Source organism: Marmota flaviventris, chromosome 3, assembly GCF_047511675.1.
Source record: "Marmota flaviventris isolate mMarFla1 chromosome 3, mMarFla1.hap1, whole genome shotgun sequence".
Lineage (NCBI taxonomy): Eukaryota > Metazoa > Chordata > Mammalia > Rodentia > Sciuridae > Marmota > Marmota flaviventris.
The window spans coordinates 83,372,673-83,391,263 of NC_092500.1; the positions used below are offsets into that span (position 1 = coordinate 83,372,673).

The 18,591-nt window shown below is 36.3% G+C and overlaps 2 protein-coding genes across 2 annotated transcripts in view; both read right to left on the reverse strand.

Annotated features, from left to right (window-relative positions):
- Window positions 1-3,141: 3,141 nt before the first annotated feature.
- Window positions 3,142-5,311, reverse strand: Rep15 (RAB15 effector protein). Its single transcript, XM_027934230.2, is given in 2 exon segments — window positions 3,142-3,884; window positions 3,886-5,311. Coding segments are annotated over 2 exon segments (711 nt in total). The 5' UTR covers window positions 4,180-5,311; the 3' UTR covers window positions 3,142-3,467.
- Window positions 5,312-5,410: 99 nt separating this feature from the next.
- LOC139705085 (liprin-beta-1-like) overlaps window positions 5,411-18,591 on the reverse strand; it is a 37,679-nt gene continuing 24,498 nt past the window's right edge. The window contains exons 10-19 of the mRNA XM_071609291.1: window positions 17,265-17,393; window positions 15,574-15,724; window positions 14,807-14,918; window positions 14,601-14,689; window positions 9,969-10,091; window positions 9,351-9,476; window positions 8,372-8,560; window positions 7,463-7,642; window positions 6,753-6,818; window positions 5,411-6,634 (exon numbers count right to left, since the gene is read on the reverse strand). Of these exons, the coding sequence (XP_071465392.1) occupies window positions 6,548-6,634; window positions 6,753-6,818; window positions 7,463-7,642; window positions 8,372-8,560; window positions 9,351-9,476; window positions 9,969-10,091; window positions 14,601-14,689; window positions 14,807-14,918; window positions 15,574-15,724; window positions 17,265-17,393 (1,252 nt within the window). The 3' untranslated portion in view covers window positions 5,411-6,547. The remainder of the gene's footprint in view (window positions 6,635-6,752; window positions 6,819-7,462; window positions 7,643-8,371; window positions 8,561-9,350; window positions 9,477-9,968; window positions 10,092-14,600; window positions 14,690-14,806; window positions 14,919-15,573; window positions 15,725-17,264; window positions 17,394-18,591) is intronic.

Below are 18,591 nucleotides of genomic sequence, written 5' to 3' on the forward strand. Positions count from 1 at the left end.
CCTACTTGATACTCTTGATAGCCTTCCTGAGGACAGGGGTCACTATTCACCAAGGAAATATTAACTAGCTGAATACGCTAAACTTTCAAAGTAGGAATAATTATTGCGTAACTTCAAGAGATGCTTCCTGGGCTATTCATGCCCAGTTTACTAATGACTGATTACTTGGTTTCTTGAGAAGGAATGTCCAAGGCATTTATTTCTGCACTTGTATTTATTTTTTTTTTAATCTGAAAGCAGATTAGGGTTTTCTTTTAATGAACATATAATAATTATACATATTTATGGGGTATAGTGTGATGTTTTCATACATGTATACATTGTGTAATGAACAAATCAGGGTAATTAACTTCTCTATCACTTCAAACATCATTTCTTTGTGGTGAGAACATGCATAATGCTCTCTAGTATTTTAAAATATGCATTATATTTTAATTATAGCTTACTATGCGATAAAACATTGGAATTTATTTCTCTTATCAAACTGTAATTTTGTACCCATTGATCAATCTCTCCCCATCTGTCTTGGCCTCTCCAATCTTTCCCAGACTCTGGTAACCACTAATCTACTTTGTAATTCTATGAGATTGGCTGTTTTAGATTTTATCTATGGGTGAGGTCATGTGATGTTTGTCTTTTTATGCCTGGCTTATTTCACTCATTGTCCTCCAAGTTCATTCATGTTAATTTACCATAACTGGCATCCTTCTTTCATGGATGAATAATATTAGATTGTGTATATTTACCACATCTTCATTATTCATCTGTTAATGGACACTTAGTTGACGCCATATCTTGGCTGCATATTTTTATTATTGAAGTTTGGAAGTGCAACATCCTAACTGCAGCATGTTTCATACCCTCTCCATCCCATCTGCAACAAATGCCGTATGCTTTATTTTCTATGCAGGACAAAGAACAGGGCCTACGTGTAACTAGCATTTAGTAATTACTTGTGAACAAAACCGATGTTCTATTTACATTTGGAAGCATCTTTTTTGGAGGGGGGGAGCAATATATATACTCAAATTGCAGAAGCTGAGCTGTGCTTTAGAGACTTTGCTAAGAGAAATAAGAAATTGATTTTTCTACCAACACTCCAACTTCTTTTCAATTTTTTTTTGTAGTTGTAGATGGACAGCATGCCTTTATTTATTTCATTTTTATGTGGTGCTCAGGATTGAACCCAGTGCCTCACACACACTAGACAAGTGCTCTGCCACTGCAAGTAAGCTACAACCCCAGCCTCTCCCAACTTCTTTAAAAATTTTAATAGGTAATACTTGTGTACATTAATGGTCTCTCTATTGTGATATTAGACACCAATTCACACTAATTTCCAATGTAGGACTACTACAAGGCTGCCTCTGTGTTCTTCCTTATTTCGGCTTCCTCAAAGAAGGGGACCACAGTGATGAATCAACATTTTAAGGAGGGAAAACAAAGGTGAGGAGGCCATATACCTTTTCTGAAGCAAGAGGGCGTCATAGGGATTAGGAAAGTGCCCTTCCTCCTTCTCATTTAGGACTTCCTGGAATGATAAAGCTTAAGAGAAGGGATTCTGGGCTGGCATTGCCTAATGTTGCCAGGATTATTCGAATTTAACACCAGGCTCAGTGGACAGAAAATAGGAGCCAGCTCTTCATGCTCAACCTAGACTGAAGTTAAATGATGCACCCCTATGTTCTCTGTGAATCCTGTGTACTGGGCTTGATAAAGATTCAAAGAGTAGATATGTCTTACTGTACTATAAACATTTTGGTTTGTCTTCATTTTATGTAATGAATAGCAGTCTTACAAGATAGGTGTATCATCTTTAGCTTCTGGATGGGAAAATCAGGAAAGATTACAGTTCCAGAAGAAATCAATGTACTCTCTAAAAGTTTAACTGAGGAAAAAAAGATATTTTCAGCATAGGGGCAAGGCACAGGGGAGTAAAAAAGCACCTGGGGAACTGATAGTGGCTTAAAAATGGGAGGGAGTTGGATTCCAGAGGAAGGTTGGACAGGAGCTATCTGTATCCTAGAGTATCAAATCAGAGACAGTGGGGTAATAAATTCCAAACCTCCCCGCTCTCTGAACTTGGACTCTCCCATGTATACTCCTGATATCAGTTTAGGAGTTAAAAAAATATGTACAACAGAAAATTCTGAGTGCCCTGTGACAGGTTTCAGTCACATAAATCACAACAAAAAAAATGTTATTTCTTACTTTGGATAACACCCCATTAAAATACATTGCTGGATATGTTACCCTCATATGACTTCATGCAACCTCACAAGAAGTGCCCTTGATTCCAAAATATAGAAAGGGCCAAACCCATGGGAAGACTCAAAAACAGCAAACATTTTCAGAATTTGGATAGTTGCAATTTAGCCCACATTTTGCCAAGAACTACATGTTGTGAACAAGACTTTCATCAGTAGGAGGAGCAGCAACAGCAGGAAGTGGCCAGGAAGTGGCAGGTGCATCTTTGTGGTCTCAGCAATTCCAATAACTTAGAATCAAGGAATTTTCTTTATATAACTATAGGAAAGAGTTGTGGCTTTGTAACTGTACAGACCTTGCTTTTTTTGTTATGAGCCACCTAATAGCTTTATGACCTTGGGGGCTTTTTTTTTTTTTGCAAAATCTATTTGATTTGTGAAACAGAAATAAATGCCTCTTGGAATCATGGAGGCTTTATGTAACTAGAGATAATATATGCAAAGCATCTGGCCTGCAGTATGAGTTCTATGAGTAACGGTGATTCCTCTTTGTACTGCTGAATCTAACATAGGCTTTTAAGCAAAAGAGGTTATTTTATGTATATGCACATTCCTTACTGAAAATTCTAATATTATTATAACAAGAAATTGTTTTATGGGTGATTTTGTAAATCATGGGTAAAGTTAACACTCTCAATTAAATCCCACCAAAATTCTACTGTGCAGAGAAAGCTGCTAGCAAGGACCAAGAGTAAGGAAAAGAGCAGTGTAAAGTTCTGCTTGGGTATCCTGTATTGAAACTGGTGTTAGAAATGTAAGACCACCAGCTCTGTGGTCTTCCCCACCACTCCACCCTACCCACTGGCCACCAACAGCAGTAAAAATATATTTTTATACTTTTGAGTATTAGACTTTTATTTTAAACAAATACACTTTATTTTGCAAATCAAACTTTATGCATAACCTTATTATGCTTTCCAATTATTACTGAATAAATGAATAAAGATTAAACCTAATTATAAAATTTCCTAAAATTCAGCCAGGGTTTTTCTTCTTTTTCTTTTTTTTTGTTCCATAATTACGAAACCAATAATTGTCAAACTAACTTTGACCCAGGTAATCATTTTCAATCAATGGGATAAGGGAAGAGGGGGGAAAAAAAAAACCCATGTAGGAATGATATATGTAAATGAGCTTGCTTATGAGAATATCTTTTTTTTTTCTTTTTATGATACAGGCCAGTCACAGCACACATCCAGTTCAGAGGATGCTAATAAAAACTTTGCCCACCTCTCTCAGCCCATCTTTCTTACTCAGGCAGTTTCCAAGCAGTTCTTTCATGGAGACACAATCTTCGGTTTCCAGGACAAACTGTTCCACAGCCTTGCGTCCTGGCAGATGGCTCCTTACAGTCTTATTTTTGATACTGTCCAAGACGACTCCCCTGATGTCTTTAGGTTTTCCCGGCACACCAAAGATGATGAACAAGCCCAGACAATCCTCTCCTATCAAGTTACAGAATTCTTCCAGCTTATCAAATCTACTTCTCTTCCAGGAAGACTCCTCTACCCTCGACTCCGGACTGGGGAAGTCACAAGGTTTTGACTGCACAGGAGGAAGAGAAGCCATCTGTAGAGTCTGAACCGCCAGCTGAAGCCTTATTTGCTTATCAGATCCCCCAAAAGGTCCAAACCCAGTCTGCTCCAAATAGTAAGGCTTGGTGCTTGGTCATCTTGGTGGTGGTGAGCCACTCATCAACTCCCTTTTCTTGGCAGGAAGTGATGAAGTGGATTAAGAAGATCTCATTGAGAGTATTTGCAGCTGGGCAGAGTTTGCTCTGTGGATACTCAAATCCAAGATACTCCTTGAGCTTCTGAGCTGCATGGACTATGGCTTCACTGACCACCTCACAGATGCTGAGAATCTCAGTGCTGTCCTTCAGAGCCAACTGCTGTGATGCTTTTTGCCCCATTTTCTCTGCACCCAATCAATACTGCTCCCAAACATCAAGCATGTGAATGTCATTCAGAATTGCTTCTTTTTCAGAGGAAAAGTTCTGCAATGAAGTCACATCTGTTAATATGATCACAGTTTCCTAGCCCTATACTTCCTTGGTATAGCTAAGCATATAGACACACTGCTAAGCAAACATGTGAGGGCTCCCTGTTTGTCAAGTAGGTGTGCTATATTCATACAGATTCCTGCTGGTTTATTAAGTTACACGTTTTCAATTTCACACAAAACATCTGTTCTTCTCTGTGTTATGTTTACTCTACTTTTAATCTTTGGTAATTTCTTCCTAGATGTTCCCTCTTCCAAAATTTTAGTTAAAGATAGTATGTTCTTCAAAGGTGTATGGGTCATTATTCATACACCTTTTTCTATAACTGGCTTCAAATCTGTAGGAGAGTCATTGCTGTTTACTTTTCCTATATCCTTTCTGTCATGATTCCTCATTCCCCCACTCAGTTGATTATATTCCTTTCATATAATCTTTCTCAAAGACCTCAAATTTTTCTCCAATGATACACGTTAGGCACTCCACTTAAACAAATTTATGGATGTTTACCAATGAGAAAGAGTTTATTACTATTTTCGATACCAGAAACCAAGCCCATCTGTTATTTTGAACCAGGTAAAAATTAAACAATGATAATAAAGGCATTAGGCAATTAAGTATTGTGTATAATATTTTGCAAATAAAATATATCATTGAAAAAATTTTAATCTTATCAAATATTATGTTATATTGTTCTAATAAAGAAAATTTGGCATTTTTTAACAGTCTTCTGGTATTTTCAACCAGTTTCTAATAACAAATAGAGTTTTTCAAATGGTGACATATATTCACATTAAAATAAAATCCAAATACAGGAAGAGTCCAATATAGTTACCAAGTAATGAATGATAAAAAGTTCAAAGGAAATCCCATAGCATCAAATCCTTTCATTTATGAATAAATAGTAATCTATGTTATAAGTTCCTTGATGAATAGCTTGGTAACTTGCTGACAATATAAAATATAACACCACTGATATTCAAATAGAGTTTATAAACAAGTTCACTCACATTGACTGAACTGCCCACCTCATTCCATCTTGTGAACACCCACCCTTTCCACAGTTGACCATCATAAGCATATGTAGCACTGAATGAAAAATAGATTTTTTTCTAATACCCCATAAAAAACATGAATAGTACAGTTTTTGCTGCAACTATTTTTTTTAATAAAGAAAATTTGAGTTTTGTGTTATAGAAAAACAGGAACTACATTTTATGTAAGGAAATAGCCATTATATAATTAGTTTAGCCTCAGAATTTTTGAATCTGATTGAAATGAAATGAAGCTCCATTTATTGATGGCCTGAGAAACATACCATTATCTAGGCAGACTGTTAGTACTTTGATGTAATGATGTATCTAACAAAGAAGAAAATAAAAAACACTATAAAGTTTTTGTTTTATTTTTGATTTCTTTAGAAATTACCTCTACCAATTTTGAGAGGGGTCTGTGTGAATGTTTATGAATATATTCAAGTTAATGGTATATTAATGTCCCTTGAGTTCTTCCTTGTAAGGTAAATGGATCCAAGATTAAAATCAAAATAGATTGCTCTACAATTCTGTGGTGCCATTAAAAAAGGCTATTTCATGTATGTTAATTTAGCCTGAAAGATAAACTTTGTTAAAAAGTTCAGCTGTGAAGAAAGAAAAATCTCTTAAGGACCATCTGGAACATGAAAATTTAGATCACTATGTTTTGTTTTTATCTGATTTTGTTTTTATTTTCAATGTGATCTTGCCATTATCTTCCTTATGTCACAAAATAAAAGTTCTATTTTCTATGTACTATATATATACACATATATTTAGAAAAATATATAAAAATAAGATAAGAGGCAAGTGGAGGTGTAGCTGGCATTCAGTGGGCACACAAAATTCCATACACTGCCTCTGAGCACAGAGTGTCCTGCTTAGATGGCTGCAGTGAGCAATGATGTGTCAAAGTCATTCACACCCTGGTTACTGCTCCCCCAATCCTCCATGCTGGGATGTGAATGGAAACATAAAATACTCATCTTAAGTGCAACACTTTAAATACAATACATCATGGATTTTTACATTAAATAGAGGAACAAAAATTATACTCTCATTCACCAGTGTCTCATTTTTTGTGGCAAATTCTGAATAGGCACAATTCTCCTGTTGTCCATTTCCACTTCTAAGTAAGAAAAAGTTGGAATGATAAACAATATACAGTCTGTTGCTTATAGTACACAATGTAAGTATTTAAAAAATAAAGTGGAAAAAAGACAAAGGGCTCCTACTGCTCATCCAGGTCAAACGTTTGAATCTTCGTCTGTAATGCTGGCACTGGGAGAGCGGGCAGCAAAATCTTTAAACATGTCATCTTCCTTCAACATGTGCTGAAAAACAAGCAGACAGGGATTCACACTCTTGACTTCTGAGCTGAACTACACATTCTCCAGTATACATGCAATCCTTTGGGGTTATTTTAGGTTTCAATTCATTTTTCAAACTTACTGTGAGATTGTTGATGCCTTCAGAGAATGCCCCTATTTGTCTCACTGTCCCTTCCGAATCTTCCATCTGTGGACAAATCATGACATGACATACTCATTTTCATAATTTCAAGGAAACAGCAGAAATATGAATAAAAGTAGAAGAAAAACAGAAAAACTGCAGAAATAACACAAATAGTATGGAATGGGTAGAAGCAACATAACATTTTTGATGATAATCTCTTTTCATTATTAGAAGGAACACTGGACTAGAACATCTAGTCTGATGACTCTGACAATGGCACCAAAGGACTACTGATTAGAAGGCAAACATGCAGTGTGTAGCTTAAATCTGAAAAGCCTAGGTCGTAGGACCTGTCTAATCCTGACTTGTTCTAGTGCACAGATTTCCTTCACACAGAAACATACAACACAGGTAAATTGTACAGGCTTTGGATCTAGCCTGGTAGGCTAGAGACCTTGAGCTGGTTACTTAGCTGTCTGTGCTTTAGCTTTCTTATGTCTAAAATGTGGATTACAATATTCTATGTCTTAAGATTACCAAGAATATTAATATGTTCAGTGTTTTGGATAGAATCAGCAAAGTAATAAGCAATCTCTAAGTACTCATTGTTATTTTATTATATTTTTTTAGGCATTTAAAGAAAACATCCTTGATTAGTAGTTAACAGTGTAGATTCCATTTAGCATCTGAATGCTGGGTGCACCTACCTGCTCTAACCGATCTAAGTCGTCTTCATCATATAGGCGCATATCCAAACCAGGTTTAAACCCCTTCTTAGTGGCACTTCCTGATACCTGTCCCAATTCCATTGGACAAACATATTCTTCTCCATCTTCCTGTTTCTTTTTTCTCAGATTCCCAAAATTGCTGAAGGTAAGTTTCTTTGGCTTTAAAAGCAAACAAAATGACCGAGGAATTTGATAAAGTTCATATGACAAAGAACGAATAATGTATTATTTAATTATTCACCCCTTCTCATGGAGAAAAAATTTGCATAGCAAATACATCCTAGGCATATGAGTAATACATCAATATCATAAATAATCCTTGTTATGAAGCCTAAGATTAATCTTATTCATACCATGAGCTGGACAATCACTGTGATAAAATTTGTCAAAAACCTTTATGTTTTTAAGCAGGATTAGTGCAATGATGGAATTTCTCAGGGATAAAAACAATTTTGTGAAGATTTTCAATCTAAGAGCACCAAACAAACAAACAAACAAAGATCCTTACTATAATTTCTTTTTGGGTAAAGCTTTCATTATTTTATATGCCTGTTCTGCTGCCATATCAGGATAGTGACTGGTGAAACAATTCCCACTCTTTGGCAATACATTGATTATAGAAGCCAACCAACATCATGCTCTTTATCATTGTTAATGCTAATAAAAAAAATAATTTACACAGAAACCTTTAAGAATGCATTATCTAAATTACTCTTAAAGATATAAACATAGACACACATGTGTGTATGTATACACACACACACACATACACACATATACCTTTAAGATATATATCTCATCAACCCACAGAAGTTAGTAAACCCCAGAAAATAGAGTAACCGGGTAACAGCTGAAACTGAGTCTTTGCTGCAGGTGAGTTGAGCTAACCTTCACTTTGGCAGTAGCTGTTAAAAGTACATAATCTGGTAACTCCATGGCATCTCGCTTCTGATGTTGGGCCTCAGCACCGATTAGGAGATTAAAATGAGTGGCCAAATGTCTTCGCAACAGTGTCTTATTTGGTGGAATATTTAATAATTGCGCCATTGTTTCTACATTAAAACGAGGTTCTAGAACCTGTAGATTAATTAAGAAAAATTTTAAAAAAATTTTAAGAAAAATTAAGATTATTAAAAAGTACGATAGTTATTACGTTTTGTATTGTACTTTACAATTTGCAAAGCTCTTTCATTTGGGTTATCTCCAATGACCCTTTCAACAGTACAGAGAGGTAGACAGGCTATGGACTTTGATTTTTAATTTATGTATTTTTTCTTTATTTTTCCTGAGTTAGGAAATGGTGGGGCTGGTCCTATAATCCAGGCTTCAGGCCTTATTAACCACACCAGCACTTGTACCTCTCTGGAGTGCTGACTCTGAAAGCTAACTCCTTATGCAACATGTATGTGCAGAGATATAATCTATTTTTTTTTGCAAGTGTTTTAAATCATGATCATATGAAAGATAGGTATTCAACATAAAAGAGAACAGTACAAGAAGAATGAATTTCAATCGGATCTAGATTTTTATAATATAAATAAAAACACCCTGAGAGTAAAACTCACTAGAAATAGTACAGGAGTATTGGGAAAGATGACTTTAGGATTAGAACAAGTAAATTAATAAAGGTTATTCTTTATCCAAAATGCTTAGGACCAGAAGTGTTTTGGACTTGCACACCTGCACTTTGCAACCCATACCATGAGGTCAGGTGTAAGTTTTCCATTTGTGGTATGGAAATTCAAAAAGTTTCCAGATTTGGGAGCAATTCAGATTTCAGATTAGGGATGCCTGACCTGTAACACCATACTTTTTAGATTAAAAGGAAACAAAATGAGAAGTCAATTGAATAGTAACAGGGCTTTACCATGAGCCCACCATGGACACCACTGCCTCTGAGATTGGGAGCATATTCTGCCAGATCCACAGAGCGCAGCCACTCCATCACTCGATGATTGGTCCATTGCTGAACCTCGGATGGGGTGATGCTATTCTGTATGAACAAAAAAAATTACCATGAGCTTTAGATGTTGGGACAACATGATCCTCAATAGTAAACCCACAAAACTCCAAAAAGTCTGCCCCATTGAGTACCACCACTTAACATCCCATGAAAGGTTTAAAGTAAAGGATAAAAGGTATTTGATAATTTGAATTCTCTTTTAAAGGATTTATACGACAAAGTCTCAAGTTTTCTTATACACTAGTAAGAAAAGGAAAAGGAAGTCTTCATAGTGATATTTAACTCTGTGGATTAAGAAGGCAGGAAAAATACACCCATTAAAAGGAGAAAGCATAAATGATGAGTAAATCTTGGCTTTGGTTATACAGTGGACCATCATGTTGGGGGCGGGGGGGCGGGAAGGTGGGTTACAGGAAAAGAAAGCCCAAGAAGTAAGTGAGGCTGGATTCAAAGCTATCAGGAGATCAGCTCTTCAGGCATATGCATGTAAAGTGCCTACTTGAGCCTCCCTCGATGTGCTACCTCATCAGATGGTCGTCTTCGTAGGCAATTTGGTTCAAAGTTATTGATCCTCAGGACCTGAATGGCTCTTTTGATACTGAGGTGGTGCAGTACACTCACAACCTTCAAAGACAGTAAGTCATCCTGCAAAAAAAAGAACAAAGGGAGTCTCACTGTGGCTTATAACAGGAAGACTTTCCTAGGGAAAGCTCAGAAAACTGAAGAAGTAGAACCACCAATTAAAAAAAAAAATACGCCCCATGAGCTTGTCAGTGCTTTCTAAGCTTTTATTTAGTAACAGAACCCCTTTTTCTGTTCTGAATAAAATTCTCTCCCAGACCCCAGATTAATGTTTCCAAGGAAGATGACTGCCAACTGCTTCTCTCTCAGATGCTCTGATAGGATAACAGAATCTCAGGCCTCTGAAAAACAGAGTTTGAAAAGCACTAGCTGAGCATTCCTCCTCAAGTGATTAAAATAACCAAGATCCTACATGCAGGAGGGAATAAGTACAATGAAATGAATCCAAATCAGTTCTCCCAAAAGGTGCATCCTGAATGCACTTCTATCATGGAATAGGTGCTAACCAATGGGCACATGTAACTATTATCTCATTTCACAGTAGTAGGTATCTTGGTAGCTGCAGAATGGCATTTATAACGAACTTGAGTTAAAGCCATGAAGTGCTTTAGTAAACTTTTAAATAATTTGGAGTATTGTTACAAAAGAAAATGAAGAAAAGACATTCCAAGGGAAAGTACACTAATCATGTACAAAATAATGTCAAATTTTTATTTTGAATGATTTACTATTTGTATTTTTATATCATAAATGAATAGTTTAGATTTCATTCCAAATATGTTCTATTTTTCTAAGGAAACTACAGAAAACATATTATTTAAATTTATTAACAGTCTGCATGAAGTAAAAAATATTGTGCTAGTATGATACACAGTTAAGTTATTTACTTGACTTTTTAGTTAAGTGTGGACAATGATGACATAATGTGCTTTCTGTTATGAGTTTTATATTAGGATTAGTTTGCCTACAGGCATGAAACACATGTAAAATGAGTTTTTATTTCAGTTAAATCTTGCCTATCAACTCTGAGCCAATTTCTAATTATGATTTTATCATCAGAAGTGTTTCATCTCCCTGACCAATTGACACTGTCTCAACATGAAGTAAAAAGTCATCCAGAAAAATGTGAAAGTAATTCATCAGCTGTATCTTCCTTTCACTCAAAAAAAATCTTCGAGAGAGAGAGAGAGAGAGAGAGAGAGAGAGAGAGAGAGAGAGAGAGAGGGGAGGGAGGGAGGGAGAGAGGGAGGAGGGAGAGGGGGAGGGAGGGAGAGAGAGAGAGAGAGAGAGAGAGAATAGCGCTGGGTCACAGTATAAAAGATAATTTGTTTTTTGATTTGGAACTGAGGATTGGACCCAGGGCCTTGAACATACATTTCCAGCTCTATCTGTTATAATTTGCACATACTGCAAATAAAGGAATTTCTTTGTTTCCTCCTTAGTTTCCACAACTTTATCTGCAGGTAAGGTTGAGACTTAAGAAGTACAATAAAAGGCATCTGCCAACTGCCCTCTCTTTTTTCTTTCAGCTAAGAGCCAAGGTTTGGTTTTCTGAACTAAGAAGCACATGATAGTTTTAGGGAAACTCAGAAGAATGCACTTGCTACACTATTCTCTGGCCTTAAAAGAGTCTTCTAGTTCTATATTACTATGCTTTCATTAGACATTATGACCAATTTTGCAAATACTATGTCACTTGATGCAAAGGTTTTAGTAAAAGTGAAAAAGAGAGAAGAAATTATAAGCATCAACATATATCACCTATCAACCCTTTCAAGGAAAACATTTCACCAGTCTGCAGCCACTGGGAACTTTTTCAAACACACCAAACACACCAAAACAAATTATTTCTGAAGATAGTGATTTGGGGTACCAGTCTACCTCCAAACACACCCAAAAAGTAAACAAGGAAAACACCTACTTTGGGCACACCTTACTGATAAGATATTTCTTGTTTTCTTTTTTAATGTTTATTTTTTAGTTGTAGCTGGACACAATACCTTTATTTTATTCATTTATTTTTATGTGATGCTGAGGATCAAACCCAGGTTTCACACATGTGATGGGAGCGTTCTACCGCTGCGCCACAACCCCAGCCCAAGACATTTCTTATAAGAGGAAAAAAGAAGAAGAAAAAAATGAATCTACTATAGAATACTTCTAAGAATAAAAATATTAGACAGCAATTTAAATCCTTAAGGCTACTAACTGAGAAAAAATCATTTCCTGAATTTTTTTTCTGGATTAATTTCTTAAAGACAGGATCTTAAGATAAATTAGAAAATGCATTTAACATATATTAATTTAAAATTGAGGTACAGAATGGCCCAAACATTTCACTGTTGGCTATTTTAATCTAATTAAAATATATCAGATTAAAAAAAAAATCTCATGTACAATGTTTCCAATGTAAATAAAATGTTAGTTACTTTTGAAAATATTTATATTTTGAAGGGTCTTAAAAGGAAAGACCAGGGGCTGGGGTTGTAGCTTAGTGGTAGAGCCTTTGCCTAGCACCTGTGAGGCACTGGGTGTAATCCTCAGCACTTCATAGAAATAAATAAAATAAAGGTATGTGTCCACCTACAACAATAATAAATACATAAATAAATAAGAAAGACCATTTCCTTTCAAATCAAAATAGACTTTGTGATTCTTTTTAATTTGGGATTTTAAAAAACTTTATTTTGGAGTAATTTTAGATACACAGAAGAGTTGCTAGATAGTATTGGGTTCTGTATGCTTCTTACCCAGTTTCCCCTAATATTGACATCTTATACGGTATATAATATTAACATCTTTATATCGTAAAAACTGAGGAATTAACATAGACAATAAATAATTAAACTACAGACTTATTCAGATATTTATTTCGTAATTCTCACCAGTTTTTCCACTAAGGATCTTTTTCTGTTTCAGGATCCAATCAAGGATACCATATTTAAAGCAGATGTTTTGTGGCCTAGGACTTATGGGATTGGATTTTTCAAGGTAATTTACATATTTCTGGTCACAAAAGTTATGCACATCCTTTTTGTGACTTTAAGTCTTAATCTGCTCAATTTCCAGGGGAAGATACTTACACCTAGACAGACAGGTAAATAGTCGCTGAATTTGTTCCAGGTAGAACAGCAAACTATTAAGAAACAGTTCTGGAATCAGATTGTGTCTAAATGCTTTATGGCTTTCTACCATTTTCTAACTGTGGAAACTTGGTTAAGTTAATTCAAATTCTTGATTCCTGTTTCCTCATCCAAATCATGGGGATATTATTAGTACTAACCCAAAGGGTTATTGAAAATCAAATACTAACATGTGTAAAATGCTTAGAAGAGACTAACACAACAAATATACAACATGTTACACACATTAGTATTATCACATGCAGGCTCACATGATATTGCCATTAAGAAAAGGGTTAAAGTTCAATGGTAAGAGAAGAAAACAAATGCCATGACTCAAACTCCACATTTCTTAGACATTAAAAGATTCTTATCCAAGTTAGCTAGTCACTCTTTCCTCTTATGTAAAAAATATGATATCTATAGAATACCATCTGAAAATGGTATTCAAATAAAAGTACCTTCACTACAATTTTAATCATACTATCTAGAACAATATTGTCCGGGAATTTATCTTCCCCACTGTTTTATTGTTTATTTTATTTTATTCTTTATTTTTTTGTGGTACTGGAGATTGAACCCAGAGGTGCTATAACATTGGCTATATTCCCATCCCTTTCTTAAAAAATTGAAAGAGGGACACTAAGTTCCAAGACTATCCTTGAACTTGGGAATCCTCCTACCTCAGCCTACCAAGTCACTAGGATTATATCTGAGTACCATCACAACAGGCTCTCTCATTGTTTTTAAAGTAGGAAAGAGTTTTTCTATTCATTTTCTATTCATTGACAGTAAAAGAAGGAATCAGAGTGAAAGTCTAGCCTTCAGCTCTTCTCCTTTACCCTGATAACTCCTGCCCTCACAGAACTGGGCTGAAGTCAAGAAGTGTTTCAGGAAATAGATGTCCAAGAGAAGGGAGGGGAGAAGGCAAGTCCCTATGTGGATGTCGGGCCAAAAAGGAAGCCTCTGCTGAATAGTCACTGCATATAGGAATACATAACTTAAAAACTTCCAGGGCTTCAGAACTCCACATTCAATTTAAAAATTTCTTTATGAGATTTAATTCATATACCATAAAACTCATCCAAGTAGACACTTCAATGTTCATCTTGTTGAAAAAAAAAAAAAAAAAATATATATATATATATATATATATATATATATATATATATATATATATATAAAATATTTATTTTCTGGATAGCTTAGTTTAAATTAAGTTTTGCTTAGCTTAAATTGAGGTTTCAGGTAATCCCAGAGCAGTTGCAATTGCCAAATCCTACAATTTCTAGTCACAGGAAATATTTTCCCCTCACTCCTCAAGTTAAAGTGACATCTTCATACTCTGGTGGAACCATTAGGAAAACATTATATTTTGATTACTCTATTTGTATGTTTTTCAAAGGAAAAAAGTCTTAACTCCTCCAAACCCTAGCAAAAAATCACTTACAACTGTCATGTAATGTAGCATTCGACCATCCACCCGTCCTTCATCAAACTGGGTCTTATACTGGGGGAGGCCAATATCATCCAACCATCCTAAAGAACAGAAACCAGCATCATTACAGTGTCACAAAACACTTGTTTTTGTGATTAAAAAGAAAAGGCAGCGATATTTATTTACTTATTATTTTATTAAAAATAAAAACCTCTTACTAGTGACCCAGTTGAAATCCAGCTTCCCATGATTGGTTTCTTCCTCGGATCCTAGAGCTTGCAGTGCCAGCTGGAGTTTCTTTCGATGAAGTGAATGCTTGATTCCAAGTTCCTAAAACAATAAAAAATAACTAAACTTATAATTCTAACTATGTGGGCTTATGACTCTGGAAAATGATGCAAATTCTTCCAAAATGAAACTAACAGTAAGGATTCAATCTACATTAAATAACATACTAACTCAGGCTAGTAATGTTGCTGGATAAGAGGTTGTTAGAGAGCTAAGATGGCCCCAATTAATTTAGTGATATATTAGTGACTTATTTTTTTGTAAGATAGCAACTGTGGCATGCATAATAGGAACTTCACTCTTATTTTGTGTAAAATTTTAAATAAATGGGACACAGAACATTTTTTCTTTTTATAAAGTTAAGTTGAATTGCATATATTACGTTGAAAAGATAAGTCAATGTGATAAAGCCACAAAATGATTTTAAGTCATATGAGCTTAAGGTTTATTAGTATAGCTATATAATTATTTTTCCTTAGAATTCTCAGTGGCTTTTTTGTTCCACAAAGAATCATTAAGACCAGGCCCTTCCTTTTAAGTCCATGAAATGAAATAAGTATAAAGTGGCTGAAAACTCAAACCTTTTCAAGATTACTAACACTGGCTCCACCCATGCCCCTTCCTGGAGTATAAAGTTACCATATAATTATATTCTCTTTCTCTTAGTATTTTATAAATAAAATAGAGAAGCAGTCACCTTCTCTAGATCTTGCTGAGAAGCCTGCAAAAGTGTTTGACCAGACGCAATCCAGTGCTTGCCAGAATTCAGGTAGGATCCCAAGCCTTGTTCTGCAAGCCAATTACAAACTTGCTCCTTGGTCCATTTGGCAAATGGTGTATCCAAATCACTGCAGGAAAATGAACAAGTGCAAGAGAAACAATTCAAAGACAATTGTGTAGCTTATCATCAATTTTTAACAACTCTACATTCAATAGATATGGAAAGTCCCTGGCGATACACAGTTGACCATGAAAAATTTAATTTTTAATGTGTATTTGGAGAAGGAAGTAGTACCAGAGTTGAAAGTTATCTTCTAAGACCACTGTCTTCATTTTAAATGAAACCACAAAAGATTCAATGTGATTTAGCAAGAATATGTTCTATAGAAAAACACTAAGTTGAACCAACACAAATCACTATAACCAGTTTCAACCAATGTTGTTTTAAGACTGTATTCCCAAAGAGAAAACTCTAGGACAAAAAAACTCAAGTCTAACTGGAATTAACTTTGACAGAATTATGGTTTTTTTCCTGATGATAATTTATGGGAAGAGGACAATATGCTGCCATTGAGTATAGAATAGAGTAATCAAAATAAAATTTGTTTGCTTTTACTTAGACACAGTGTTCCTATTTGGAGGGAAAAAAAGTAAAGATGAACATGACTTTGAATTTTTTTTTTTTTTTTTAATGCACAAGGAAGTCCTTCATTGTATTCAAAGAGAACATATGGCAAACGAGATCACTAGGTATTTGGAAAAGGCAAAGGGAGTTTCTTCCTTGCTGAAATCTGTGTCCAATGACCTGCCTGTTGGGAGGGACTGTTTTAAATTTAGTATCAACGCCTTGTACTGTATGTTTGCCAACCCCACCTCTCCATGCTTAGAAGGTCAGAAGAATAGTTCTCCACTTTGATAAGGGTGATAAAAGTTCTTAAGAGTCTTAATATATAAAACATTACATAGCCTTGATAAGTCTAAGAAATGTGATAGAATTTGTCTTTAAGTATTTTCGAAGACTCCACTAGTCTCAAATATTTATTGAATAGTTATTATTTGCCAGATACTTAAAACATATTAATATTTAATCTTCACAATCACCTTTTGTGATGGGTCTTAACTATTATGACAAGAAAATTGAGAGGTACACAGCATGGAAGTCATTGTTTATGATCATCTGGCTAGTAGAAAGCGGTAAGGACAGAAACCAAACCCAAGTTTCAACTTACTCTTCTGTGTGTGTGTGAGGGGGGCGGGGCGGTATGTGGCTGAAGGCCAAACTTAGGGTCTCACACAAGCTAGGCAAGCACTCTCTACCACTGAGTTGTATACCAGCCCCTAGAGTCTACTTTTAAGCACTATGCTATCCATGGCTGTTCTTCATAGTACTTCCAAAGCAATAATTATATAAAATTTATGTCCAAGAACCACTGTAATACAGATGTGGCTGACACTTTAGCTCTGGCTCCTTACCTAACTCACCCAGTCCTCATTTTCTCTCCAGCTCTTACCAATCATGGACAAACCACACCACTTTTTAGATGACGAACCCTGTGTGATGATAAGCTATACTTTTGATAATTTAACCTAGTGACAGTATACTGCAGGTGTCCCTGAGCCTTGATGCTTAGGTATAGATGCTAACGTTCATTCATTGGCTATACTTACCTGTTAGACTGTCCCAAATCTCGAGACCAACCCAATCGGGGGCCTGCAGTTGCCCTTGTCCCTCCTCTTTTGAATTCAGGCTCAGCCATGTCATCTGGGTTGAATGTAGTCGATTGACTTCTCCTAAGTCTGAAGAAGACACAACCCCACATTGCCATATATTAGAACTGAAGAAGCTTTAGACTTTAAAGTCAATCAACTTATTTTCTTGGCAGTACTGGATATTGAACCCAAGAGCACCCTACTGATTAGCTATATCCCCAGTTCCTTTTATTTTATTCTTAAAAATTCTGATACTGGGTGTTTTTTTTCGAACTGGGGATTGAACTCAGGGGCACTCATCCATTGAGCGACATCCCCAACCCTACTGTATTTTATTTAGAGACAGGGCCTCACTGAGTTGCTTAGTGTCCCGCTTTTGCTGAGGCTGGCTATGAACTAGTGATCCTCCTACCTCGGCTTCCTGGGCTGCTGGGATTATAGGCACCACTGGGATAATGGGCGCGTGCCACCACACTTGGGTTTCATTAAGTTGCCCAGACTGGTCTCAAACTTATGGTCCTCCTGCCTCAGTCTCCTGAGTAGCTGGGATTACAAGGGTGCACTGCAGAGCCCAACTAATCAGAAAATTTTTAACTGGTACGTAGATTTGAGCTATTCTTCCTTGTAGTGTGTCGCGACCCCTTGCCCGCAAGGAAGACGCAACTCCGAAATCTTCTCTCAGTAGTTTATTCGGGCCCTTGATATTTATTATTCTTTCTTCTTCTCCTTCTCCCGGATGCCCTCCCAGCCTTAATAAAGCATCCCAAGCCCCAATGCAAAGCTGCCGCGTGGAACTTTCTCACAGGGTGGTGAAAAATCATGTGCCAACTCCCTCAGATAAGGAGTTGTTTGTCACATACCACAGCGGAGCCAGCGCCATCTCGTAATGGCGACCATAGTCTGCAGAAACGGCAGAAGCGGCTCACCACAGTTCCCCCTTTCTGTTTTATTAAAACAATACAGGCGAGAGTAGAGGTCCTATCCCACTGTGCAGAAGTGGCTGCATAGTATGGCTCAGTCCTAAGGAGGGCCCTTCCCCAGATCCGAGGCCATATCAGCCGACGCCTTTTTTCGTGGGGCGGGGCGTGGACGCGTCTAACCCGCATGCAATAGGACATGCTCTCCTTGAGGTCCACGTCAAGGATCACTCAAGTGCAGTGCCTTGCCTCGCATCCTGTATCGTGACGATGGTGGACGAAGGGGGATAGCTGAGGCTGAACTGTGGCTGTATTAATGACAAACAAGTTGACAGCACCCTGAAAGAAAGGCACGGACTTTAAAGCGA